Source organism: Grus americana, chromosome 9, assembly GCF_028858705.1.
Source record: "Grus americana isolate bGruAme1 chromosome 9, bGruAme1.mat, whole genome shotgun sequence".
Taxonomy (NCBI): domain Eukaryota; kingdom Metazoa; phylum Chordata; class Aves; order Gruiformes; family Gruidae; genus Grus; species Grus americana.
The window spans coordinates 20,808,230-20,835,494 of NC_072860.1; the positions used below are offsets into that span (position 1 = coordinate 20,808,230).

Below are 27,265 nucleotides of genomic sequence, written 5' to 3' on the forward strand. Positions count from 1 at the left end.
TACCTCATGTTGAGGTGTTTACTGATATCAGAAATCCTTGAATGCAAGGGTCAAAAACCCCTCCTGTAGAAACCTGCAGAATTCCCAACTCAGGAACCTTTGTGCTCACAAGCCAATTTCTTTACATTTTTCTTTACAGGGTATATTTAGCTGCAACAGTTTTTGTTATTAGAGCTATGGCAACAGGAATTGTTTCTGGAGCTCTCACAAAAGTCTCAGTGATGGTCGTAGAAGGAATCCTATTGATATGAACAGATTTCATTCACTCCATTCTTTCCCTCTTCCCCACCAAACTGAACCAAACCAAACCAAAACAGTGCTTTAGTTTTCCAAGCTTACAATGTTGTGGAAAGCCTAACTGACAGCTGAGAAAGACCGAGGGCTTGGCTAGGTTTCTGAAGTATAAAAAGTGGCAGTTGGGGAACAGTGGATGTCTAAAACAGCAATGAAATACATACATTTTGGGCTTGATCCTGCAAAAAGACATGTCTGACAGATACCTTCCACCCAGGAGGAGGTGATTCCTCCACTGAAAGTGACCCACTGCTGCACAGGTTATTATTACGGTGCAGTCCCTTAAAGGCTGTGGTCATAGCATGTGTTAGGTGACAAGTTTGCTGCTCCACATGGCAATCTTCCTACCTGAAGTTTAAAGAACAAAAATTCCTAGGAAAGGGTCATTTAGGGGAAGCCATTTCTCTAAAATGCACTAGTGCTTGATATAGTAATGCTGCTGGTGACCTTACATGTGTTAAAATCACTGCCAGACACTGGTGGATGAGTTTCTCCCAGTAGCAACACTTGCTCTGTGTTCACACCTCTCTTCTGCAGTCCTGAGGCTGTGGTCAGCACTCTTCTATTTCCATTTTCTCTTCCTCCTTTTCCCTTCTGCATTTTATTAATCACTCACAGGGTATGAACAATTCCTTCTGTATGGCTCTACAGGACCACCTGGGAAATAAACCCACCCGAAGGCTTGAAAAGGCACCTGAAGTTACTATGGTGTGTAAGTAAAAGAAACTGCTCCCTACCTCCTTATTTCTGCAGGCAGACAGGGCAAGCTCTGCCCTGGATTTAAGCGGACCAGACGCTGGTGAGCCTGGTTTAGCACAGCACTCAGCCCAAGTCAATAAGTCCCACTGAAAGGCCTGGTGTGAGCTGAAGGCCATGCTAATCAGGAGCAGATGGCTTCCAGCCAGCCCAATGTGTGGGCAGATATCTCCTGCAAGTGTCTAACCTTGTGCCATCCTGTCCATGACAGTGTTTTAATGCAGAACATTAGCCTGGGGAAAATTCAATTAAAGAGGAGACTTACAAAAGTACATGAGGCAGCTAGATAACCAGCTCCAACTGAAAGTCCATGGAAATCTGCTGCCAAGCTGGCCTTTGTGTCTTCAAAATATCTGCTTGGGATCGGATTATCAAAAGAGCTGAACACCTTGCAGCCTTTGCAGAAAAGTTCAGCAAATGGGCCAATTCTCCAAAGAAACTTGGCGTCCTGAGGGCATCTCTTCTGCCTGAACTCACGGGTGCATTTTCCCAAGCAGATGCCAGCAGTAATGTCTCATTAGATAACTGAAGAGTGTGTTTTGCTAATTGGCACTGTAGATACATCGACCTCTGTTTTTGTTTCACTGGAGTCTGATTTTTTGTGATTACATTTAATAGTGACTGCAAGGGGAACTGAAGGAGAGGAGGCAAGGGAGGGAAGGGGGAAAGGAAAGGAAAGGAAAGGGAAAAAGAAAGGGAAAAGGAAAGGGAAAGGGAAAAGGAAAAGGAAAGGGAAAGGGAAAGGGAAAGGGAAAGGTGTCTGGTTGTGACAAGACAAGTTGTTCAGCAAATCTCACTGCAAAGGAGAAAGATTTAGGAAGGATGAGTCTGACCATTACTGACAATTGTTCTTTCATCAGTGATATTTAACTTCTTTCATTCCCAGCTGAGTGCTGCAGAGTTAAAAACCTCTCCTTCCCTTTCCTTCTCTTGTGTGTAACTCGCTGCTGCCCTGGGAGATCCAGTAACTCATGTCTTCCTCCATCTCCTTCAGCCTATTCCCTCCAGCAACACCACTTAAGTGGGCTGGTGGGCTGCTTGTCATCCCCCAGACACTGTGCAATGCATTGCGCAAACGTTCATCCTCACACACGCATGCATACAAACAGAAAACATCTCTGACAGCTGGATGCATCATCCAGATGAGTTAAAGTTATACAGGGCAATGATCCGGCTGGGGGAGAGGAGACACCATGTGTGCTGTCTGGAGGGGGCTGCAGGAGCGGTGAGGGCTGATGGCTGGAAGCAGGACACCTGCAAAAGGCATAAAGGCTTCACAGGCATTGGAGCTGGGGCTGCAAACCTTTGGCTGGGGATTAGTGTGCTTTTAGATGTGCGATGTGTGTGTGCTGACCTCAGAGATGGTCATGGTGTGCTGCTGATGTCCTGGGAACAAGGAAGACTTTGGCCATGGCTCTGACATTGTCCCTCCACTCTGTTTTGTCTTGGCACGTTAACCCTGGCACTCATCAGCTGGTCTTGCTGGTGGAGCAGTAGCTGGTGGGATGAGAGGCAAGGGGGGACACCCCTTGCATTCCTCCTTCCCCCTCAGTGCCACCACTGAAGGGAAGCTACAGGCCACACTCCTAAAGATTCAAACCCATAAGAGAGAATCAGTGTAGATGCCATTTACCTTTTCTCATCATGTCTGTAAGATGTAGAGCTCCGGCCACTGGTCCAAATAAACATTTTAGAGGGTTGCCCAGTGTTGGCTTTGCTTGCTGCAGTGGGACGATGGAAGGACCTGGGGGAAGAGGGATAATTTTTGTCACTGCCCATCCAACGCGGCAGAACACATTATAGCCAGTGTGCCAAATCCCCTGTGGCCGTGCCCAGTGTGCTCTGAAGGTGGACCATTTGTTAACTCAAGGTGAGATGTAAAATAATGGGGATGACAGATCAGCGCGTGGGAATGAAGAATAAATTTCATTAGCCCCACTGGTAAAATGTGATCCTGGCTAATCAGGCTTAGCTGTGCTCCACACTGCAAATCATCGGTAGTTTAAGAAAAAATAATAGCTGTAGCCAATGATCTTATGGCAGTCTTTTGGGGGTGGAAAGCGGCTATTGTTTAAGCACACACACGTTCATTACATCTTATTGGTTGTATGGCAGCTCTCAGTGCGATGAGGCTCTCAAGGAAGGTGTCTGTATGAGACACAAGTATGAGAAGTAAATGAAGCATTTTGTGGAAATGTAACTGATGTGACAAAAATATCTTTTCCCACAGAGAAATTACTGTTCCAAGGCCATTTGGCCAGACCAGTTAGATTCCTGCCCAGGGGCTTCTTTGTTTCACAGCAGGGAATGAGACCTGCTGCCTTCTCTCAGGTTCTCAGGGTCTTCTGAACAGGGTAAAAGTGTGAGGGGTTTCATTTTAAGGACTGAATTTGAGCCCTATACGTTAATTACATCTCATAGAATCAGAAATAGAGAGTTGAAAGGATCTCAAGAAGTGTTGCTTCTCTCTTGCCCTAAGTCAAGGCACATTCACTGTATCTATGTTATTCCTAGCACATTTTGGTTACCCTAGATCAACTAAATGTGAACAACCATCTTTCCAGATGGTAACTTCATTGCGAAGCTGGAAGCATATGCTGTAGTGGACCTGCTAGTGGGCCTACAAGTCCCCTAGTAGCTCCTCCTAATCTGCCCCTGGTTTTAGTGAGGCTCAGTTAAAATCTCGATCTCTGAGAACTGGGCCCTTCTTGGTGAGGGCTGTATTTGGCATTATTTCATGGCACAGCACTTTGTGCTTTTACTGCATTCAGAGAAAAGCTCAAGAAAAAAAGAAATATTCCAGATACCAAATACTTCAATGCTGAAGTTTTACATATGCTGGGGGCCATTCTTTAGCCCACTGAAAAATAAACCTGGCTGTCGATGCTGTCAGCAGAGAAGGCACATGAATTCCTCAGTGCTCCTCACCTGAAAAAGTCTGTAATGTCACTATCTACATAATCATGCAAAGGGATAATTTCAATATTTGCATAGTGGCGAACCTGAGAGAATACTTAAATCCTGTAGAGGTGGATGCAGGGGAAGACTGACATGGACGGGAGCCAAAATCCATCTGTATGCAGACAGGCTGATGGGCGCCAAGGGACCGGGCTCTCCATCCGGAGTCAGCCCAGAGCCCCACCACAGGGTCCATGGCACAGACCCAGGCCAAACTCACAAACTGGGCAAACTGGCCAAATTGGTGACCCCGTCACCTCCTCCCTGCTGGGGTCCTGCTGCTCCCTGTCGCTGCGATGCTGAGAGACGCTGGCCCAGGACTGGGCCTTCCAGGCAGGGACCTTGCTTGAAATGACAGACGGTAATATCTGACAAAGCTTTTGTGCTGCATTCATGCACAGCGAATTGGACAAGAAGGTGGCCCAAGAAAAGGGGGGCAGAAGGAGGGGAATCTCCCCCAGCCCTTTCCCTGACTCTGTGGTCATCGCTGCAGCTGAGAGCCAAAAAGTATTTTCCTTCCTTACAACCACTGTAGTTAAGATTGGGGATTAAACAGTAAGAAGAGGCACTTCCTCCCTGAAATAACTATAGTTTAGGTGAGATAGCATCTACCAGGATCTAATCAATATAGCCACCAACTAAGAAGTGTTTTTATAGTGATCGTGGCCAGAAACTTGGGTTGCAGGGCCTTGGGTGTAATCCTCACTTGATACGTAAGATTGTGCCTATGCTACCGCAGACAGCACAACAGTGACTGCCAAGCCTGCGCCAAATGCGCTGGTGTTTCTGCGTTGAGCAATGCAGGAGGGCTCGGAGTGATGATCCGAGGGCCTGGAGGCCACGTTGGATATTGGACTGAGACCTGTCCCAGGCTGAGCCCCTTAATGCTGGAAAATAAAATTATGTATATATCTCTGCCACTGCACCCTTTAGGATGTCATAGGTGAGTTGCACAGCAAGAAAGCCTGGCTGGCTGCACTGCCACAGCCTAAGCAGTCCCAGAGAAGTCAGGAGATGGTGGTGAATGCTGTCAGAGAGTCTGTTCTTAATTAAGCAAAACTTGGGCATGCATTAGAGGTGATCAGCAGCTTCTGCTGCCTGAGTCAACAGGGACACCTGGCCAGGACTGCCTGGGCAGGGAGGCAGGTTCACAAGCTCCAGAGCAAACTGCAGGAGCACTGCTGGGGCAAGAGCTGGGAGAGAGGGGTCAGTCCCAGCAAGGGGGTGCCAGAGGAGGAAAAGGGGTGTCTTTCTTCCCCCCCCCCCCCCCGCCCCGAGTCAGAGTGATTTCAGACTCCCTTATAGTGCCAGTGCCCTGGAGCAGTCCATATGTGATAGCATTAATGCTTCATTAGTTGGGCAATCCAAGCTAACCGTCACTATTTAACACACAATTACACACCTAATTTTGTGTAAAATTGTTACACTGATGACATCACAGCAGAGGTCAGACATAAACAACTAAAGTTCATGTTCCCCTTAGGTGGGGGTTAGTTGTAAGGTAAGAGCCTTTTGTAGAACAGGAACAACACAAACTCCCCCAGACGCTCCTTTGAAGGCCTTTGGAGGACTTGTAACCTAGAATGGTTACAACCTACATGACCACATCCTGCTCCACCAGGTCAGTCAGTAAACTTCCATGCCTTTCTCCTCTCTGGAGTTAATCCAAAGGCAGGACTGAACCCCGTTCCTTCCCTGTCCCTTCTCTCTTTTCTGAGAAGACAAGAAGCACTAATTTTTTTTTGCCCATTGCCTTTCTGAGTCAGCTGCTGGCAATGTATTTTTATCATGCAACAAGTAATCAGCCTGTGAAGCTCATTACTGTAGGATGTCAGCCTAGCATTTAGAGTAAAAGTGGAATGTGCTATTGCTTGAACAGACGGAGCACCTAAAGTCATGACAATACCTGTTAAAAACAGTTTAGTAGAGGTGCTTCAAGCTGCTTTTTGACTATCAATCAGGAGTCTGTAGGGGATATTCCTGTAGGGCAGGTTACTAGCAAACTGCTGCTCTTGATGGGACTTTTGCTGGAGTCAGGATGCTGGGTTGGAATTTGCACTTTCTGCTTGACTTTGCCTGAACATCGCTGCCTCCTTCATTATTTACCCAGTGTGGCATCAACACACTGTTTCTCAGCACGGTTGCCACAGAGACAGGCAAGGAGGCCACGCTCTGGTTTTTACAAAACACGACTCATTCTTGGCGTTTGGGTCTATTCTGAATAAATACAGAGTAAAAAGTGTACAATCTCCTACGAATACATGTACGCCTGTGCCCAGGGCACTTTGCTGCTCTGCACTGGCCAAGGAGCTGTTCTGAGGGCCCATGATGCTGACATGGTGGGTCTGCCCAGGGCTGACCCACTCATCTCATCTTCCCCTGTTCTCAATCCTCCTCTTGAACATTACCTTCTGGTGAATTTTATGGGACGCAGTAGAAAACCTGACAAGGTTTCCACTTTTTCAGCCCTTGCAAGATGAAAGCTTGAGATAGTTTTTATAAGATTTGAACTACCTTGCCCTGCTCTAAAGAGTGTCAACATGTCCACCCAACAGCAACCACCTGAGAGAGGAGTGCAGTGTGAAGAAAACACAATGGGGCAGCATTTGCTTCAAATTTCTCCAAAAAAGATGTAATTCTGAGGGTGAATCTCAAAATCCTTAGCTGGTACCTTGGTACCTATATTACATGCCCTGTTGTCCTCACTTTCACTCTGGTCTGGCTGTGTTCCTTCCTCAGGCTTTGGTTTATGTCATGATTGGTATGAGATGTCCCTTACCTCTAGGTCACCACATTTGTGAAACAGGGATATTGCGGGCCATGTTTTTAGATGGAAAGCTGGGTTTTATATGTGTGTTTATTTGTAATTGCCTCTATGTTTATGTTAATCATAGGGTTTCTGGGACCTTGGAGAACCATTTACGGCACCAAACTAATGAGCTCTGCTCCCCTTATGGCATTTCATTTCCTGGGCAATGTGGCCACTGCAAAAAGAGTAGCACTTGCATTAATTTTGTCTCATAAAAGACACCCTGAGTCATCAAATCCAACAAAAGCTAAACATTCACCTGAAGATACAATAACCCACGTCTTAAGCTTTGTCTGAATACACCCACATCCTGCATTGTCCATGCTGCCAAGCACTCTGGATGCTTCATCCCAATATTTCCCAGCTAGAGGATTCATTTGAACCCCAAGGCAGTTCCCTGTGAGCCCTGGAGTTTTCCTGCCAGTCCACATTTTAACATCTCTCCGTGTCACAACACAGCGGTCAGTGCCAGTTCTTGGGCAGACAGGGTGGCTGCTGTAGAGTGATGGGACATGTTTCGTCTCTCTCATGGCTGGAGTGGTTTTTTTTGGGGTGGTCCCACCCACCATTGCCCACGGGAAAAGGAAGAGGCTGAAACCAGGCATCCAAGGCAGCCTGCAAGGGGATGGTTGTACACTTTGGGGTGAATTTACTGAATATGGACAGTTAGGCTTTGTGCCCCAACAGGTCTTACCCATGCCTATGGCTGATGACAGTATGTTTTCCTATGGCTTTTCTGAACCAGAAAACAGGGAGAAATATTGTGTGATGAAGGATGGAAGAATAAATAAAATGGCCTGTGGAATTCCTGATGTAAAGTGCAGCCTGATTGCTGGGTAGTCTGGCATTCAGGTGCCTCAGTGCATGGAAGAGTTTTCCAGGCAGAGTGGTGGAGGTAACTACTAAATTAAGATGTTCCTATTTGATTCAGGAGATGATCCAGGGGAGTTTTCTAGAGCTGGTATTGAAAGAATGGAAGAGCTGGAGCCAGGACTAAAACCAGTGCCTGAAATTTCTGACTCATAGGTATGGTCCATGACAGTAAGAAGGGGTAGATGAAAGTAGAGCTACACCAGGGAGAGGGTGAGGAGAAACCCAACTAGGTGGTAAAAACTGAGCAGGTGTCTGCCTGGGGTATCTGAGTGAGACTCACTGCGGCCATGGCTGTGGTGTGACATGAAAGCCCCAATACACATGTACCAAGGGAGGTTTCACACACAAGCACTGACGATGCAAATCAGAAACCAAGTGAACACCTAGCTGGTAATTCCCCTGTTCTGACACAATTCACAGTGCACTGTTTCTTGTGTAGTCAAAATATGTTTTCTCTGCAGGTCTCCATCTGAGCACAGTATCTGCTTGCCCTAATTCCACTTGTCTGCAGCTGTAACAGAAGACCAGCAAGCGTGGACCAAGAAGAACAGCAATAAGCTAACTCAGAAAAGAAATGCATCTGCATTAGTAGAAGACAGTTACCACTTAGGGAACATTTAATGCTCTGGCAGCAGCAACGCTAAATTGTGAAGCAGCAACAACAATATCAAATGGTGTATTTCTGCCTCGTGACCGGACTTTGCTGTACTGCATGAAAGCTAATGGGCATGGCGCAGGACAGAGTGACATAAATAACTGTTCTCGTTGGAGCATCTCAGGAGCTCTGGCTGTACTAACTGACTAATCCAACTGGCAGATGACCTTGAATTTGGGGTTCCTCATGATGGCAAGGGAAAAATGGGCAATGGGCAGCTGGCGTTAATGTACTGACAAGAGTTTAGAAAGACTGATGGCTAATGAGGCTTCAACAATGAACTCACCTCTATTATTGGTCCTTCTCCTAAATCTCTCCAGAGCTCAGAGCTGAGCTCTCCATCTAGTTTTTGAGATGAATGAGGTAGACACCCTGGACCCAGAGCAGTCTTGCTGGGCTCCCATGATACAGGCATGTCTAAGACACTCCATGTCCAAAGAGGAGGAGAAGGGGGCTGCCAGTGACAACTGAAGCCATCACATGGGGATACAGCTTAGCTGAGTGTGGAACAGAATGGCATTTGGTTTTGTTTTCAAAGGCAAAATTTCTTTTAACGTGAAGATGTCTTTATGATCATTAATCCCTCTCCCCAGTATATACCGGAGTAAGAGATATTCAGAAAGGCTGAAGTATCCATACCCCTTTGCTACATGACAACATGCAATATGTTCACACTTCAGAATGAAATATTCCAATGTAACCTCTAAATCTTCCAGGTTTTCATCTCATGATGGTTTTTTTCCAGTGTTGGCTTTCTGTGTTTTGAAAAAAACTTTCAAGCCTTGCCATTTAATGATGCCTGTCACCCCTAGGCTTCCTCTTTCCCAAGAGCTACCTGCCTGGTATGAATCTAAGTAGCCCATGCAGCACGGCTATAGACTTCATAGTCTTTATTCTTCCTGATCTTTTTAACTTTGACTTCCTTCTCCACTCTTCCTTTTCTTTTTTTCCCCCAATGCCTCTTCCTATACGTTAGTATCCTCGTGACAACTTATTTTGCTCACCATGGCTGCACTGTGTTAGTCTTAATTATTCTGTCTTAGCTGATTGAAACGGCAAGTTTTTAAAGAAATTCCTGTGTCCCCAGGCCCCAGGGGAGGGGAGCCTACTACAAAGGAGGGAGCTACTGTCTGTCATTGCAAGCAAGAGAGTCACAACTTCTCTTCTTCGGTGACCTTCTGGTCACCTCGAAGCAGCCTGACACTATGGTATCAGCTTCCTCATCTGTGCAAGGGATGTGCTAGTCCCATCACTGTACCTGGCAGAGCACACTTTCAGGCCATCTCCAGGTAGCAGAGCATCTAGTGAAGAGCCAGCCCTTATTATGATCCTCATGTTTTGGTGCTGGTGAGTTTGCAATCCAAGCATGAGGCAGTGTCTTTCTTGGCACGTTGCAGTTGCTGGGGATCAACATTTATGAGGAACAGCTGAGGATAATTGTCCCCTTTGCCTGTCAGGACTCTGCAAACGTTTTTAGCTTTCTGTGCTGAATTTGAATTTAGGTAGCAAGTGACACACTGGACAAGCACTATGTTCATCGTCTCAGCTGCTCTTTGGCTTTGGAGAAGGGCACAATCTGCCTGTGAAATGGGCTGGCTTTGGGAAGGGTTGCAGCAGTGGCAAGTGCTGTGTCACCCCCCTACAACATGCCCCTAGTCAGTTGATACAAGAGAGTTCTATGGGGAGATCTGCTCTGCCAAAGACCAGGTAGCATTACACTGATGAGGAAGGATCTGGGGGTGAGAATGAAGGCAATGAAAGTGCTGCACTACTTCACCTGATGCTCTTTTAAATCTTAGCACAATTCTCTGTAATTGCAGCGGGATATATCACCTTGGGTGCTGCACTGCACCAGAAGAGCTATATGGGCATGGACCAGGCTGGCTGGCTACAAGCATGCGGGTGGCAGTGAAGATGCTCTGTATCTTGCCACCATGCCATGACAAACCCAGTGGGAAATGGAGACAGGGTGAGGGAAAGGAGGTGAAGTGGAGGCTCGCTGCTGCATTGCTCCTCCACTCCCAGGGCTGGGAGGTGTTTCCAGCTCTAGCTCCATGCTGAAGTCAGTCTCTTTAATGGTCATTAATAGGGAGTGACCTTCTCCCTAGCTGAGATTTCATGGGCACCCACTTGACCAGATCTTAGAGAAGGCTCTTTTGGATACTAAAAAGACTATTTTTAAGAATAATTGGTTGCACAGTGGGAGCCGGACATCTCTGACTGTGCTGAAGTGAAGTGGCTTCTGACTCAACTCATCTGTCCCTGCCCCACTGTCATCTCAGGGCCCTGGGATTTACACCCCAAACTGTAAAGCAACAGGATGTTGCCATTGCTGTTTTACAGGTGATGAACAGGGACACAGAGGCTGCTGAGAATTGGCCAAAGTCTCCCAGGAAGTCTGTGGTGGATGTAGTAGAGAAAATAGCCTAGGAGATGGTGAACAACCACCTTTGACTCAGCGAGGAGGGAGGAGAGCCAAGATCCATGCAGATTCCCATGTCAGAGAGAAAAGGCAGAGCCTTGCTTTGGGGAAGCACCAAGTCCCATCCGCAGGGACATCCTCTCCAGCTCCAGCTTTGTGCAGCTGTGCCTCAGCTTTACACCCCTCCAGAGAAGACCCGATCTAGAAGTACACAGATTTTAAATATCCCTGAAGAGAGTGTTTCATTTCAGGAAAGTAGTGCTAAAACCCTGATGGTGTGTTTGCAAGCGGAGCACAGGGAGGAGAAGGGTGATGCACTGCTGGGGACAGGGAGGGCACCAGCAGCCCTTAGGGAAGCCACGAAGGAGAAGCAGATCACACTAGCAATGCGGTTGGGGGGGAGAGGTGAGGACAGAGAAAGATAAACAAATGCAAAGCAGCACCCAGAGGAAAAGCATGAACAGGCAGAGCAGATACGGCAGGAGCGGTTTTTCTCTCCCCCCTAATTCCTTGAGTGGGTCAATCATCTTTTATCTCCTTTGAGTCAGTCCCTGTGCCATCGAGAGCACCAGCTGGAACAAAGCAAAGGCAGAGGCGAGCTAAAACTACTGCCCAGCGGGAAGTGAATGCTCTGGCACTATTTATTTTTGAGTCCACATTTGGATTAGCTGTAAAGAGCTGTGTGGATAAGCAAGCAGGCAATTACAGCTGGGACGTGCTGCTCATGAATGGAAACAGCTCCAATCTGCTCAGGACATATTGAAATTCTAATTCAGTTAGATTCCTTTAGTTACAGCGCTCATCACAGACACTAAAAGAGATGGGATTAAAAAATAAATAGAACTTATGTTTCCTTTGGTCTGCCTTCTCTGCTCCCCTTTCCCTTCTCCCTTCCCCAAATTTAGCTGTTGTTTGACTTTATGTGGCAAAATACATCAGTCTACATTTAGTCTGCTTGTTAATTTTTACGAGGATCTAGCAGACTGCAGCTGGACGAATGTTTGCACTGCTAACGGGTGGGCAGTCAGCATGAACACTAGACCGCTGCTGAGGTTTCACATGTCACATCTTACTAAAGCCCATTACCCAGAGATGTCTGTTATTACTGCAAAAGTGCAGGTGGGACACTGGGGCACAGAGCAAGGCGGTGATTTGCACAAGCTTTTCAGTGGCTTCATCCGTGGTTCAGACCAGTGCTCAAGTCCACCAGACTGCACTGCTCTACCAGTAAGCAGGTTGGCTTCCTGCTTTGGGTATTGGTGTGAAGCTACTTCACCCTTGCAGGCAACCACTTTTGCACTGGGTTGTGCGGGTAAGTTAGGAAAAGATCTGATCCAAAACACTGGCCGGAGAAGATGACCAGGAGTGCTGGATCAGCCCTGCCAGTGTGACCTGGCAGTTCAAGCAAGTTGTTTAACTATGTGCTGGTTGACTTTCCCTGGCTGTCAATGAAAGACGATGTATTAAACCTGCTGGTATATGCAAGGAACAGTTAGATGAAATCTAAATGTCTGAGATCGCCAGATGGGAGGAACGAGAGGAGCATGACCTGAGGTCTCCACCTGCCAAGTAGTCATGCTCCCTTCATGACCAGTCTCTTGGATCTGCTGGAGAACCTCCAAACACAGAGGGATGTCTACAGACAGGTTGTGAATAGTACCAACCATATCAGCTCAGAAACCTGGTTATGACAGGCACTGGGTAGAGATCAATTGCCTCCCTCAAAACTAAGCAATGGGCTTGATGGGGAAAGACAGATAGAATAGCTCCATTCTGTTGATATGACTGAGGCATGGAGCTGTGAAATAAGCACCTCTGTGGTAAAAGCAAACACCCAGCTCAGATCTCATGAGCATTTTTACTCTTTGTGTTATTACAAAAGGGTAAATTTTGCAGCATAAACACTCTGCAGTGGCTCCTCATCCTTTTGGGACGCACTTCACCATCTGTAGCCCTCTTAGTTGAATATGATCAATTGTCATGTCAAATTCATGAAACTGAATTTTGTACCCAAGTGCTGTAGAAAAGCACTGGAAATACTTTTTTCATGCATAAATTTCATGTAATTTTCACAGAATTGAATATTTTAAGTGTCCTTATTTTTTTTAAATGCAACTCTGTAAAGGCAGCCGCCTATTGGCTACTGAATCTAAGTTGTCTACAATATGGCTACGTCTCTGTGGACTGCTGATCTCACGCACGTGGTCTCTGGAGCTCCCTGTTTGCTTTGCTTATTGGTAAGGATTTCCAAGTCACGTATTAGAGATAGAAATCTACTGCCTGATTGGAAAAACAATGCAAAATTCTAATTCCTACAGGGAAGGTGCATGCCCCAGAGAACAATTACCAGCATAAGAAGAAGCAAGCGTTTCCAATGGATTCTTTCGTAGTTAGGGCACAGATCAAATCCAGCCTGATGAGCAGGACTAGGAGAAAGTTAGAAATGAAGTGGGTTACAATAAGGCAGAGTATTAGAAAGACAGGGAACACAATGTAAAAGATAATAGTGATGTGCACACATGAGAGAGAGGAGGAATGTCTGCATATTGCAGAAAGTAGTAATGAAATCTGCAGAAGTAGCAGTATGAAGTGGATGGGAAATCTGGTGGAGTCAATGAGTCAAATGACTACTGAGACGAGCCTGATGATTTGGGCTTAGTACAGTGCTCCACCAGTCTATTAGGTCAAAAATCAGTGTAAACACTAAATCACCTGCTTTGTGGATGCGTTCAGTGGATGATACAGATGCAGATTTAGCCTCCTTAGAAAACCAATAGCTTGAGAGCTTGTGAATCTCTTTATAGATGTGTTCTTGTAATACACTTTTTAGCATAAACCCAATTTTTCTTGAGAGTCAGGAAAAAAGATAACTAGAAAGAACAAAAGCAAAGTCTTTATAAGAGAGAACAGTGTACATATGCCCTCTACGCAGATTTGAACCAACAAAAGAGAACAAAATCTCTGCAGTCCTCTGAGGCCAGCGGAGCACTCTGAACAGTGAAGGGAGCATGTCCATGAAACAAAAACCCAATGTATTTTGGTCTCATAACTGGTCTCGAAATGAAAACAGTGGTAGGAGCAGGCACAGAAGCTTCCGTTCCTCATATGGCAATAATCTATATTAATTACAGCAAGTGTCCAGCTTCGAACAATGTCACTGCAGTGCTATTACTGTTGAAGAGTATTGAGTTTCCAAGGAGGTGAATGTCTTTTTCTCTCCCTAATCATGATTACTTGGCTTAGTACTTGGGCTAGGCTTTCACTTAACCAAGATAAATGGATATTTCCAAAACCAGCGAGTTAACACTATGCATCACATTATTACTCTCTTCTCAGGTTTCTTGCCTCGTGTGCTATTTTACTGGGCTGCTAAACACAAATAACAATAATAGGAAGGAGGAGCTGTGCAGGATCCCATATGGATTAAAGATCAAAAAAATAAATAAATCTGGTTTTGACCCATTACTTCGTCTTATTCGGTGCTAGCATTTCCCCTCAATCCACATAACAACATTATTTTGTCCTATAATTTCCCTTTCTTGAAATATGAGTGCCCACACCACATTTTTGCAGACACCACCAGCCTATCCGACTAATATTTTGTTGTTTTCTATTCGGAATCCCTATTTATCATTTAAGCCAATACTGTAGGTTACCATTCAGAAGAGCAGATGGGGAATTAGAGGCAAAACTTCTGTCAGTGATAACAGGACTTCCACGCTTCATTTCCCTCAGGGCACAATAAATGTTTTTCTTTTCAACAGTGCTGGGCAAAACTGCCTTAAGGAACCGGTGGCAGCAAAACTGCTCTGGCAAAACACTGAAGTTGTCAGGATGCAAGAATAGATTTTCGGTTGCTGGGCCATTGGCGAGAAGTTATTTTGTAGTAGCTCCTGGAAAATACCCATCTCAGTACAGAATTTCAAGTGCAAAATAGCCAGTAAGAATTGCCTTTCTAGCAAAGTCAGTGAGAGGTCTGGTCCTGAACAGCTTCTCCTACACAGGGGGGTTCACCTGGCCACACCGCTGCCCAGCGCTCCAGCTTTGGATGACCAGGGCAGGCTGCAGATCCAGGAGAGGTCCTAACTCAGGTCCCTAAACTCTGCAAATCCCATTCTTCCAGCAGTCATCCTGCTCCCCACTCCTCTGCCCCACTGCTGGTGGGAACTGCAAGACTGTGCATGGGCATATAGGGTGGGTGAGTGGCTTCCTACCTGCCTCCCACAACTCCTTACACAGTGGTGGTGTCCAGGACACGCCACGTGTCCACGTGTGTGGATGTGCAAGGTCCACACCTGTTGTACCCTTTGTCAGGGAAAAAGCTCTCACTTTCCTTGGGCAGCTCTGTGCACCATCCCCTTTCACACGCTTGAGGGGAGGTAGCTGGTGCTTTGGGGACTGGCACTTGCAATGCAAAGGACTTCACAAAGCAGGAAGCTGTTCCTCTGCGGTAGGCACACATCGTCAAGGAGCGACAGTCAGCCGAACATCCCATCTCTGTCTTGGGGACTCTCCCAAGTTGGAGAGTGGCACCTCACTGGGATCGATCATCTCCATACTCTGCCAGCTTTGCTCTGGGCAGCAGGGCCATGCTGCTGATGCCGGCCAGCTGCCACCAGCAGTTGCTGTATGACAGGAACTATCAGGATCAGGACAAAATTCAGCATCCTAACACATCAAATGTCACACGGGCAATTAAAAGCAGATTCTGGCTGCTAAAATGTGCATTGAAGAGATGCTAGAGGTGTGCCCAGAGAGGAAGAGTTTGCCCCTATCCTTCAGTGCCACGCAGATGGGATTTGTTCAGATAATTACCACCAGATACAGCCTGCACCATCGTACCTGCTTTGGTCTTTTTCTATAAGGTATCCATCACTTGGCCAGTCTCTGCCCACTTTCTTCCCAACAACAAAAGACTTTTACTAAGCATTTGGTACTGCTGTTAACAAAATAAGGAAATAGATATTGAAAATCAGGACACGTGGGCTATGTCTGTATTCTCTACTTTTTAGGGCAGTTAAACAATTGCCTGTTAATTTTCACCCTTTTTGATGCTTTTATGAAAGCTCTCCCTGCCTCCGTCTCTCCAAAGAATCCCTGAGCCCCAGTAATCATGTGAATTACATTCAAATCAAAATGCAGAAAAGCTGTGTTTTCACATTGACCTTGAAATCTTGAAGGCCATTTCCACCTCCCACAGGATACAGCGGGTGTGTATCTCATTATAAAGGTGCTGTACAGAATAGCTTGTGGCTGAGAAGGCTGTAAAGGTAAGTTTAAAAAAAAAAAAAGTTTCTCTTATATAGATATTCTCAAGATCCTATCTTGCAACTAAAAGCTGGTATTTGAATTCTCCAATTTATTTAGATCAATTTAAGCAAACATAGCTGTGGGAAAACTTGTTAAGGTACCTGCTGACACCAGGCAGGTGACTTGGGCTGGCCCCGTTGTAACACTTGTGTGCTTCTTGCTGTAACACAGTGCAGTAAGTAAATCAAAGCTGGCAGTCTTCCTCCTAATGTGTTCAGAGGGCTTTTCTCCATATTAATTTGATAGTAGTAATTAAATTACAGAAAATGTTATCAGAGGCTGCTGTGATATGGACTGCATTTTTGTTTCAGAGGGTGTAAAATGTGTAAAATGTAACTTTCCCCCCCACCTGCTCCTCTTCCTTGCACTGGAAAAGCTGTTGTGAGTTCCACCGCTCAGCTTTTTTTTTTTTTTCTTCCTATTCTTTTAAAGCTAATGTACAAGTTAATGAAGTCTATCATTTCAATGCTCTCTGACATGTACTTCAGAAGAGACCGGGCACTTGATTCTCTTCATATTTACATCAGCGAGGTCAGGAGCTGAATGCAGAAGCAAGCGAAGGGGTAGAGCAATGCCACCGAAACTGTCTGCACCACAGCAAAGGCATTTCTGTGGTCCCTTGGGAAATCCTCACAGCTGGACTAATGTTGGAAGAAACACTGTCCGTAAACTGGCTGGAGGTTCAGTATCTAAATATAATCCCTGCTGAAAGAATGCTCAAAACCTGAATTTTGACATTTATGCAAGCTAAAAAAGAGATTTTTCAGTATCTGTAAAGATTTAAAAAAAAATTATGTGGAACACTTTGTCCAATAGCAGCTTTTTTATTTCTTCATACTGTTTGTATTTATTTTTACCTTTTGCCACAATGAAAATTCAAGTCCAATATTCAATTGAAGTGAAGCGTTTTATCACCTTTCCACTCAAATGCCTGAGTCAGATGCTTTAAATGTAACACCAGCTGCACTGTGAGCAGTGGATATATAAGTACATAGAAAATCAACCTTTTGCACTATGGCCCAGAGAAGTGCCTTTTCTTTTTTATTTATTGTGGTGGAGTCAATTGCTATAAGAACACGTTGCCATCAGAAGTGGTCTGCTATTGGCACCTTACAGCTATTGGAAAATGTTGCTACTGGAGTATTTCAGTCGCCGGAGTGCTCCCCGGTCAGACCAGTTTGCCGGTGCAAAGTTCTGAGCTCGTGGTGGGAGCCCTGCTATCAAACACATTTGCCAACTGGGAATCGGCAATTCGTTTCCTCTCTCGGGTGCAGAGAAAAGCAAAGTTTATTTAATCTGGACAGTGGAAAGCTAGAGCAGCAGCAGAATTACTATCACTCTGCACCTTCCCAGCTTCCCTTTATGCCCCCAGGAATTTTACTTTTCTTCTACCACCGCCTCAAAAGCTGTTGGTTCCTTCACCGCTGCTGGAGCAACAGTGCTTTCAGCAGCCAGCTCCTTCTGGGGTTTTCTAGTCCCAGGCTTGGCCTGATGTGAAGGTGACCGCAGGGTGACAGAAGTTGCTCATTCAACCCATTGCTACCGTCAATCCTACCACAGGATGCCAACACTGGCGTTAAGGTGGTGGGAGAGGAAGGACTGACCAGGGCGCAGCACACTCAGTTCTTTCTGCAGGTTTTGATGCACAAAACAAATACCTGTGGGGTATGCAAGTATTGAGCTTTGGCCACTGAGCAAAGATATCCGTGTGCGGGTTCTCACTCCATGTACCTTGCAGTAAATACAAACCAGTCAACTGAGCTGGAAAGTCAGGTTGGCTCCAGGAGTGCCCTGGCCCCCCCTTTCTGCTCATCCCTGAATGGGCATTGCCCCAAGTGTTAGCTTGGCAGTACTTGGAAGAGAACCAGCAATTGCAATAAGTAACTGACAATATTTCCTAAGCATCTGTATTTTCACTTCTATGGAAAAACATGAAGCTGATCTAGGAATACTTAATTTGGGAGCTGTAACATAAGCGCAGTGGAAAGCAGCGCTGGAAGACCACCCGTGGATTTCGGCAGATCAGATCCCCTGTAGTTAAACTAAATGTCATCACACTGTACACGGCTGCTGATTTCAGGTTTGCTAATTTGTAAAACAATGTGAAGAAGATGCTGCAGTTGTGAGTGGAGCAGCTGAATTATAGGTACTTAGGCAGCACTGTAGGGATATGAATTCTGTTTATTGCACAAACCTGCCTCTATAATTAATAGAAATAGTAACGTTTCCTTGCTCTGTTTTCATTAATTCAAACTGATAGCTTTGGAAGATCAGAATGGATTAGAAAAGACATTTTCTGAAGAACAGGAGAGAACCAGAGGACTTGTTTGGCTCTTTAGCATCAGTCAAGATCTCCTTCTTCATTGTGCAAGGAGCAAAATTACTAGCAATGCTCTGTGAGTAACAGACCATCTGTCACCGTAATTGTAGCTTTGTTTTATTTTTCCCTGCTTCTGGGAGAATAGATCCAAACTTTCCTAGCTGCCTGCCTCAACTGAGCATTATGGAATGTATTTTAAAACCTTGAGAAACAGCCACAGTCGGTCCAAAGCCTGCTTAAACCCCAGCGGCTCTCTAACACCAACACACGCACCTCCCGATAGAAAGTGGCTCCAGGGTTTACCTAACAAGCTGCAAATGATCCGAACAACCACGTCTCCTTTAGCAGGAGTTTTATAGGCCTTTCCCCCTCTCTTAGGAAGCATAAACATATCAAGGTCTAAAATCGTGCTTTATTTATCTCAGTGGTACAGCACGATATTGTTCCCACAGAAGCATGGGTGATGCTTTATCGCGGTGGAAAGGAGGGCACTGCACGAAGCAGAGCTGATGCATGAGCCAGCTTAGCCGTGGCTGGTGACAACCAAAATATGGCACAGGCTCCAGTCTGGGTGTTATTTTATGCTTTGGGGACTGGAAGCAAGAGGTTTCCAGAAATGAGCATGGGGCTCATTTTTTCTGTCATTTCCAGGCAGCTGCGCAGGGGGCTTTTCCCCCCAGCACTGCTCCTCTCGGGGTCTGAGGCACAGAATAGGTATGTCAGAGGTGACTTATTTTCCCAATGATTCATTGAAAAAATATTAATCTTAATAGCTTTCTAACACGAAGTACGTACTGATCACTGAACCGCTCTAAGGAGGGACTTTTATTGATATGACTCCTTAGCCAAATGTAATGCAATTAAATGATTGGATTTCATTACGTATATTGACATGGTGTCAGTGACAATTTCCATTCTCTCTATTATTTCTATAAATAAAGTCATCTGCCATAATTAGAAAATATGAACGTGCTAAGACCTCCATTAATTCTTCCCTATATTAATCTAAGAGCTGGGCAGATGTTTATTAATACCTTGTTACACTGCGTTCATCAGCTGTTACCAAGAATAGAAAGGCTGAGACCTGATCTCATGCTGAAGGTTAAATAAGAGCAGATCTGGCTAAATCTTGGCTTCTGGTTAACTTTTTGACAATATCTTGTTTTTTTTAATCAAAATTCTTTTTAAATCTTTAACCTCCCTCTTTCCTCCCCCCAGTGTGCTTTGGACCATGTATGAAACTCAGCGGCGTTCCTTTCCCTCCAGGACTGAGTTCAGCAGTCCTTTAGCTGCATCCTGATGACTGTTTTTATTTCAGTGAGCTGAATTACATCAGCCCATGACCTGCCCTTTGCTTCTCCCTCCTGGAAGGTATTTAAGGAGCAGCAGTGATGGGTGAGAGCCCAGGTACACCCCATTTGGTGCAGGCCACCTGCGGAGGGGTGTTTGGGACAGATGTGAGGACCTGCACCAAGCCACGATGTGGGCTGCAACCAGCCTGTGAGACCTCACGCTCCCTCCTGGGATCCTGTGGTTGGCAGTTTTCAGAGCTGGTCTAACCTCTGTCCCAAGCCATCTCCCATTGTCACCTTCACTGAGTCTTCTGCCAAGAAGCTTCACAATTTACTTACGTTTTTAGGAAAGTGTTTTTTTTTCCTGCTTCTTTTAAATCTTGTGCTCAATCACCTAAGGTCGCTTCTTCTCTTTTCCTATTTGTCTGGCATTTTCTGTCTCTTCCCACTCTCTGTTCTTTCTCACCATCACTGGGATCTGTTCTCTCGGCATTTACTGCCCGGGTTCAGTGCCCATCAGGGCACCTCTGCTGACTTCAGCAGTGCTGCATTGACTTGTACCAGCAAAGCAACTGTCCTGTGACCTCTGCAGTCACAGCAGATGCTTGGCTTTGTCTGTGTCTGTCTGGCTGTACCAAGGAGCTCTGAGGTTCAGGCTGGTGTCAAACTCCTGCTCGCTCACGTTCCCGGTGTGCTCAGGCTGCCTACGGGGAGAGGAGACGCTTGATTTCTGGGATGAGTCAACTGAAGTACAAACAGTGCTGATTCACATCAGATGTTCACCAAAACAGTGCGTAAGATGTATGTCTGTTTTACTGCATTGGGACTGCAATGGAGCCTATTTCCTTATTTTAGGAAAAGTTTAAATCTTGCTGGCAAAACTTAAACTTCTCATGAAGCACTCAGCCTTCCAGGCTAAACTAATTTTTTTATCGTAATATTTTGCAAGCTCTTAATATTTTCATGTACACTGAAGTGGATGAGATGAAATTGCACGTCTTGTGACCTTTTCTCCCCAGAATACTGGGCTGTTGCCGTTTCTCATTTAAAGCCAAGCAAAACATGGCTGTTCACAACTGGGATTTACTTTGTAGGGTAAGATGTAATGCACTGAAGTGGGTGAGGCAGCACTTGGTCTGAACCTGCCTTTATATTTTTGGCTGGGACACACCTAGAACGAAACTAGAGCGTGTTGTGAGTTGTCCAGGGCTGGACCTGTACCCAGCACTGAGCAGCTGGGGCTCCTGGACTTCATCAGGCCTTGAAGAAGAATTTAAATAATATTTTCAAGATAGGCTGTCCACACTACAGTGTAGGATAGGCATGACCCAAAGCCTACCATATGGTCATCAGCCTAAATCCTGAACTGATGAACTGGTTGATCTGTGCTTTGAAAGACTGGCGGTGACAGCTAGTCCAGCCTCATCGCATCCCATCCCGTGGCACCTTCAGAAGCAACCAAGGCAGATGAAAAATGGCTCGGCAAATCCAACAAACAGGATTCATGTCAAAACTTCTCTTAACCTCAGAAAAAGAAGGTGGGTGCAAAATTAGACTGCCCAGGCATGGAAAACACATGTATTGGGATACCCATGCTGCTCTGGTACTCTCCCCCAGGTTGATTTCAATAACAGCGCTCAGACCTTGTTTTGTACAAATAAATTTTAAATTCATACAGAAAAAAATTTGAAAAAAAAAATTCCAGTGTTGCTTCCACCACTTTCTAGCCCTTGCTCGTCTTTGAGTTGGATGCTGCTTGTCTGTCCTCTTGTCTGCCATCTCTGAAATTATCCACTTACCTTCGCACTCTCTTTCCCCTTCTCGGAACTGCCTTTGCAGAAGTGCACATAAGCAGCTATTCTTTGGGTCAGCATTTCAATTAGTTTTGAATTGTACACTTCTATTTCCTGGGTATTTACTTATTTATTATTAGTTATATTGAATCTTTTTTCTGAGGGTTTGCATTGATTCTGATAACTCTGTTGGGTGCTTATCTGTATAAATAGATCAATAGCTTTTGGACTGTGCTTTCTGAAGCAATAGAGTGAGAGGCTTGCTTCGAGCTTGAAAGCTTCTGTACTGAATTTGTTAATACAGCAAATTATTACAAATGTATGATCCATAAAATTACTTCAATCCACACTAAAGTAACTGGATTTTGTACCTTTTTTTCCGGGCCAGTTGTATTTAAGGAGTTGCCAGTCTTACACCTCATTTTCCATTACAGACATCCTCAGTTCATCAGGGGAAAGGACGCTATTGATGTCGTGGTGACACTTTCCAGGGTTGATGGGTTTGGGTTAATTACCGGTCCCAGCAGACAAGGGGTGTGTGGATCATCCTGGGCTCCTCCAAGGGACTAATCTAAAGGGAGGATCTAACAGGAATCAATCTCCCATCTCAAATGAGAGATGTTCCCTGCTCTTAAAGTGCAGTAAAGCAAACCTTCCTCCAAACCGAGCTGGGTTAAAATCAGGCACAAAATTAGACTGTCATTTCTATTTCTAGCTTGGTCAAGGAAAGACCTTTTTGCACTCTCTTCCTCCAAGCCAATTTTGGACTAAGTGAAAAAACACAGTTCCACAAAATCTCTGTCTGAAGCCACCAGGAACACAGCAAGATAATAGTGTAGCAAGATAAGGGGGATTAAGATTACTTCTAGGCTTTTTAAGAAATAAGGGGTGAAAAAGTTAATGGAACGCTCAACTAGCAGACATTGCTGGGACCTGCAAAAAGTGATAGACGGACATAGGTGGGTGCACAGCAGTTGCGTTGTACGCAATACCATTGCACGGCCAGCCTTTTCCATGTACGTTGAAGCCTGCTGAATTCCACAAGCATTATGACATGGAGCCTTTAGGAGCTATGGGTAATGAAGCTGATAATTTCCGCTGATGTGTGCAATAAAGAAGTAGCTGAAGTACAATGAACTGGCCATTAGCGAAATGGGAAATACAACGGCTGGCAATGCAATGGCAGAGTCAGTGCAAGACGGGTGGCGTGTCTCTTGTTGACAATTCATGGATGAGCCTAGGATTCTTGTGTGGGGTCTGCCTATTGATTACACCTCATTTAACAAGGTCTGACATTTGCCTCTCACCCACTCGTGATTTTTCGAGGCCAGTTTGGTTTTTGTTTAATGCAGGAAACGGCTCTGGCTAAAGGGTGGTGCCTGCTGTGCTCCACGTTCAAGAGCAGCGCATATTGAGAATTTGCTGATATTGTTGTGGAAATTAGATGTTACTTTAATCACCATGGCAAGTTTGAGTGGACTATTCTGTGGAGACAATAACAGCCAACAATCCAAATCCAGTGGAGGCCTGATCCAGCTTGTATCGAAGCTGATGAAGTATTTCTATTGTACTTAATGGACAGTGGCCTCAGCCTCAAAAGAGTGCACTTCAGATTGAACTTCTCTGCTTTTGCAGAGATCTTATTAGATTTGCAGAGTTGGTATTAGATTTGCTCAGTGGTATGAGAACATTACTATACTGTTAAATTACTTTTTCAGTTAATAATATATTCTTTTCTACAAGGATTTTTCTTTCTTAAGTCCTTTTTACCTGTTTGCCTTCAGACCGTTAGAGAACTCATTCTCGCTTTCTGCCTTGAACTACCACATACCATTATCTTGCAGGATTAAACAGCTCTTGTCCACTTCTCAGATGACTGCTCTGTATGCTAAACTTTATTTTTGTTCCTTGGGCAGGGTGTCCCATTTCACTGGTGGAATCAAAACAAGAAGGACCTCGTGAATTATGAGGAAACCTAAATCAAAATAGGTTCTTGACTCCAAGCTCTTCTAGGGCAAGGCTCAGCACTAACTTCTGGGGAAGCTCTCCTTATTCCTGAGCCTTTTCTACCACAACAGACAGACACATTTCGTGAGCCCATTCCTAATGAAACAGATCTCTGAGATCCAGACTGCATTGTAATATTTGTAGTATTTACACCTGTAATACCAGTGGCATGCTAAGTGATTTGAAGAGATGTTAGAAGACAAAGTCCCTGCCTAAAGAGCTTAATATTAATATTTTATTCAAAATAAAAAATATCCATACTTCGGGTCTGTAAGATACCAGATTAAAAAGGCTTTTCTCCTTAAATTAGCTCACAGCAATATAACCCCCTGAAGGGAGCGAAGGAGGAAGCTGTGGAGAGAAGGGAGCCAGCACCGCCGAGTACAAAGCGACTTTCAGCCACCTCATCCGGAGATGCACTTTCAGCCCCAGCCTGGGGTCCTTACAGACACTTTTATCCCCGGGAGCCCAGCTGGGATCAGAGAGGGTCGGATCGGCCGTGCCCCCCTGCACAGCATTCCCTGTGCAGAAGTGAGACCCGGCCCCGCTCCATCCAGGATGGGGGAACCAGGGGCGGTGAGATGGGGACGTTGCCTTCTTATCTGCCTGTTCAAATGGCAGCCCTCGCTATCAGAGCAAAATCAGATAACTCTTTTGTTGGAAGTAAAGCGTGTATAACACACAGTTTCTCAGTTCCGATTGCTGTGCACAGATAGCACTGTTCCCAATGTTTTGTCACAGTACAATTATTTGCTATTTCTATGCGCAGCTCATCACATTCTTTATAAAAATATATTAAATTATTTAAAACCAAAGGAAAACTAAATAATAGCATATGAAGAAATCTTTGGGAAAAGGTTATATTTCTGCATCAGGTATACTTGAAGTTTAGCGGAAGTAGGGTACTTTTGCCATAATGGACAGTGGCAAAAGTGAAATGGAGCACGGTGCTCAGGGAGGGAACAGTGAATGCGACTCGTATGTTTTTGAGGAGAGGAAGCAGACCCACCATTACATGTTGACGGTTGAGAAGCAAAGCTGACAAGAGTTTTGAAGCCGTAAGTTCCAGCTTGTTGCAGAACTTTAATGTGTTTCCACATGAGTGATATTCGGTTAGATATTGTAAGCACAGTACTGCAAATTAGGATTAGCAAATGAGTAAATTAAACTGAAAATTGGACAAAGAGATTTGAAAGTAGACATAAGTGCTTCAGTCATGATAGGCTTTGCCCTCCAAGGAATTTTTTTTTTTTTTGAATAGCCTATGAATTCTTACTGGATTTGAAATTGTTTCCATTACAGACGCTAGAGATTTTGCAAGAAAATCTGCTGGGGTTATAGAAGAACAGAAACAGAACAACAACAGAAGAAATGTAGGTTGAAAGTGATTCAGTTTTGACTTAATGATGTCTCTTTTGTGAAGTGCTTGTCACAGATAAAATTTCTGGGCTTTGTTCCTGGCCACAACACAATGACAAAAACACTTAACACAAACCTCACTGAGCCACTCCCGGTTCTTAAGAAAATGCCTGTTACACGGCCAAAGTCTTTACAGGGTTAACTATTTCTGAAACCCAAGTGAGACACAGAGAAAACTGCACAGATAGATAGACGCAGGATATAAATAACTCTGGCTATTAGCTGCACAGTAGGGAAATCACCCCCAGGCAGCGGTCCCCAAGCACCTGGACCGGAGCACCCCGCCAAATGCACTAAGCTAAATCCACTTCCGAACAATGGCACTTTGATTAACGCAGGAGTCGGGATGCTGTGCAAACCAGCCTCGTGCTGACACCGAAATGAAGCAGACAGCTCAAATGTGAGAAATGGAAAAAGCAATAAGCATTAGTAAAAAAACCCCAGGAGGTTGTATGTAGCCCCAGTGACTTTGTCAGTATATTGTCTTTTCCACAAAGATCTGGAAGATCTGACATTTTGTATTGGTTCTCAAGGAACATTGCAAGAATATTAGAGGAACAGAGATTCAGAGCAGTCCAATAACTTACCAGGATAGTACCTACCGAATCAAAATTACATCCAACGCTTCCCTCTCCGATTTGTAAGGTTAGATCATGCTGATTTTATCAGCAAGGTCATTTTAGCACCCATGCTTAATCCAAAATCTAGTCTGATATTTGTTTAGGAGATTTGAGTAATCTCTTTAAGAGAATTAACAAGTGCTGAAGTCCTAAGGAACAATCCTCTCTCAGCCCTGTCTGGAGCAGAAGGATTTGAGGTCAAAGCTAGGTGAAGGGTTTTTTAAGGCAGTGTGGAAACAAATGAAATTGTCTTTAGAGCCAGTTGGGTTATGGTGAACGGAGGCACAAAGACTGCAAATAATTTTAGGTTGGTTTTTGGGTTTAGTTGTCTGGCTGCCCTGGAGGTGATCCATGATGAGCTGCACGATACTACAATATTGATAATGCGATATGCCGAGGGGCTTACTCCAACAGGTTACTCCTCTGAGCCACGTACACCTGCAGTCAGTGGCCAAACAACACGTGAACGCTTTGCTGCCTTTTCCAACATCACCATACGCTGCTTCTTGGTCCTTCACGATACAGCCCCGGCCCTGGAGCTGTGTGATGGGAGCTAACTTCTAGTTAAGGGAGCAGATGGGAAAATTCAGTGAGAGTCACTGATGCTCAAATCCCAAGCTGTTAAATCTTCAGTAAGTCTTAGTTCAGAAATCAGCTATCTTTTTTTACAAATAATTAGAAAGCTAATCAGTGGATATGAAGTCAAATGTTCACTTGAGGCTCTTGGGTTAAATTTTGGGAAGGGCTTTGAGGAATTGGCTTTGAATCCTTGGATCCAAAGCTACTCTGTGTGTTCAGGTTGTTGGATGGATCTAAAATCAACCATTTCTACATGCTCTTGTCTGAGAATACATGGCTGACATCACATAAGATTAGCCCTTCTCTTGCAGATAGGCCCAAGAAAATAACGAAAATCCCACAAAAACAGTGTTTCCACAAGACTCCTATCATGTCAGAAAGAACAATCACTTAGCAGCCTGTGGCGTTGTTGTAGTATTAACCCTTACACCCTTTTCCTTCCCAAAAGGCTGATGAATTTTTATCTAGATCCAGAAACAAAGAACAACATCCTGTCCTGTGGGGGCGGATGCTGCGGATGCTCATCGCAGGCACCCCGCTGTTTTACAGCTGGCAGCAACAGATAAATTTATCAGTCGTCTGAGCCAAGGTTCACCAGATGGAATCACATCCCATTTAGAGGTAATGTTGGACTCTTGCAGCCTCAAGAGTAGAGCTAGGTTTGGGTATTAACTCATCTCAGCTTCCAAGTTTTGGACTAAAAGAAAATTTGGAACATAACTGGGAATCCTGAGGCTAAATGCCCCAAACTAAAGAGCACACAATGCAGCAGCTACACCTAGAAGGGGTACTACAACTCACCGAGCAGTGCAGTTTGCTATACAAGCCATAAGAAGGTTGTTACCTTTGTGTGGCCGATAAATTGCAACAGCAATGATTTTACTGTAAAAACAAACAAACCTCGGATTAGACCAGTGAGAAGCAATATTAAATCTCATTCTCCTACATTTGAGAGATATTTATATAGAGGCCTACGAATATTTTGATATTTGGAGAAATGGCAGCTTATATGAGCAAATGGAAGCACCTAACGTAGCATATAGGCAATCTCCTTGGCAAGGCCTATAAAATCAAAAGTAAAAGACATATGGTGGGTGTTGGCTAAAGTAACAATATTTGCACAAAAGACAATAGGGGAGATGGGAAGAGGACACCATG

At 44.9% G+C, this 27,265-nt stretch overlaps 1 protein-coding gene across 8 annotated transcripts in view; it reads right to left on the minus strand.

The window, feature by feature from the left end:
* The window catches only part of LOC129210105 (calcium-activated potassium channel subunit beta-2), a 153,849-nt gene that overhangs the window by 15,334 nt on the left and 111,250 nt on the right, over window positions 1-27,265 (minus strand). For 4 of the 8 annotated variants that reach the window (XM_054835638.1, XM_054835639.1, XM_054835637.1 and 1 more), the window contains one exon: window positions 2,684-2,794. The exons of 2 other annotated variants lie outside the window; for them this stretch is intronic. In XM_054835638.1, the coding sequence (XP_054691613.1) occupies window positions 2,684-2,794 (111 nt within the window). Of the gene's footprint in view, window positions 1-2,683; window positions 2,795-15,609; window positions 15,691-20,028; window positions 20,381-27,265 lie in introns of those variants that run through there. 2 more of the 8 variants (XM_054835641.1, XM_054835640.1) reach the window with 2 other exon arrangements.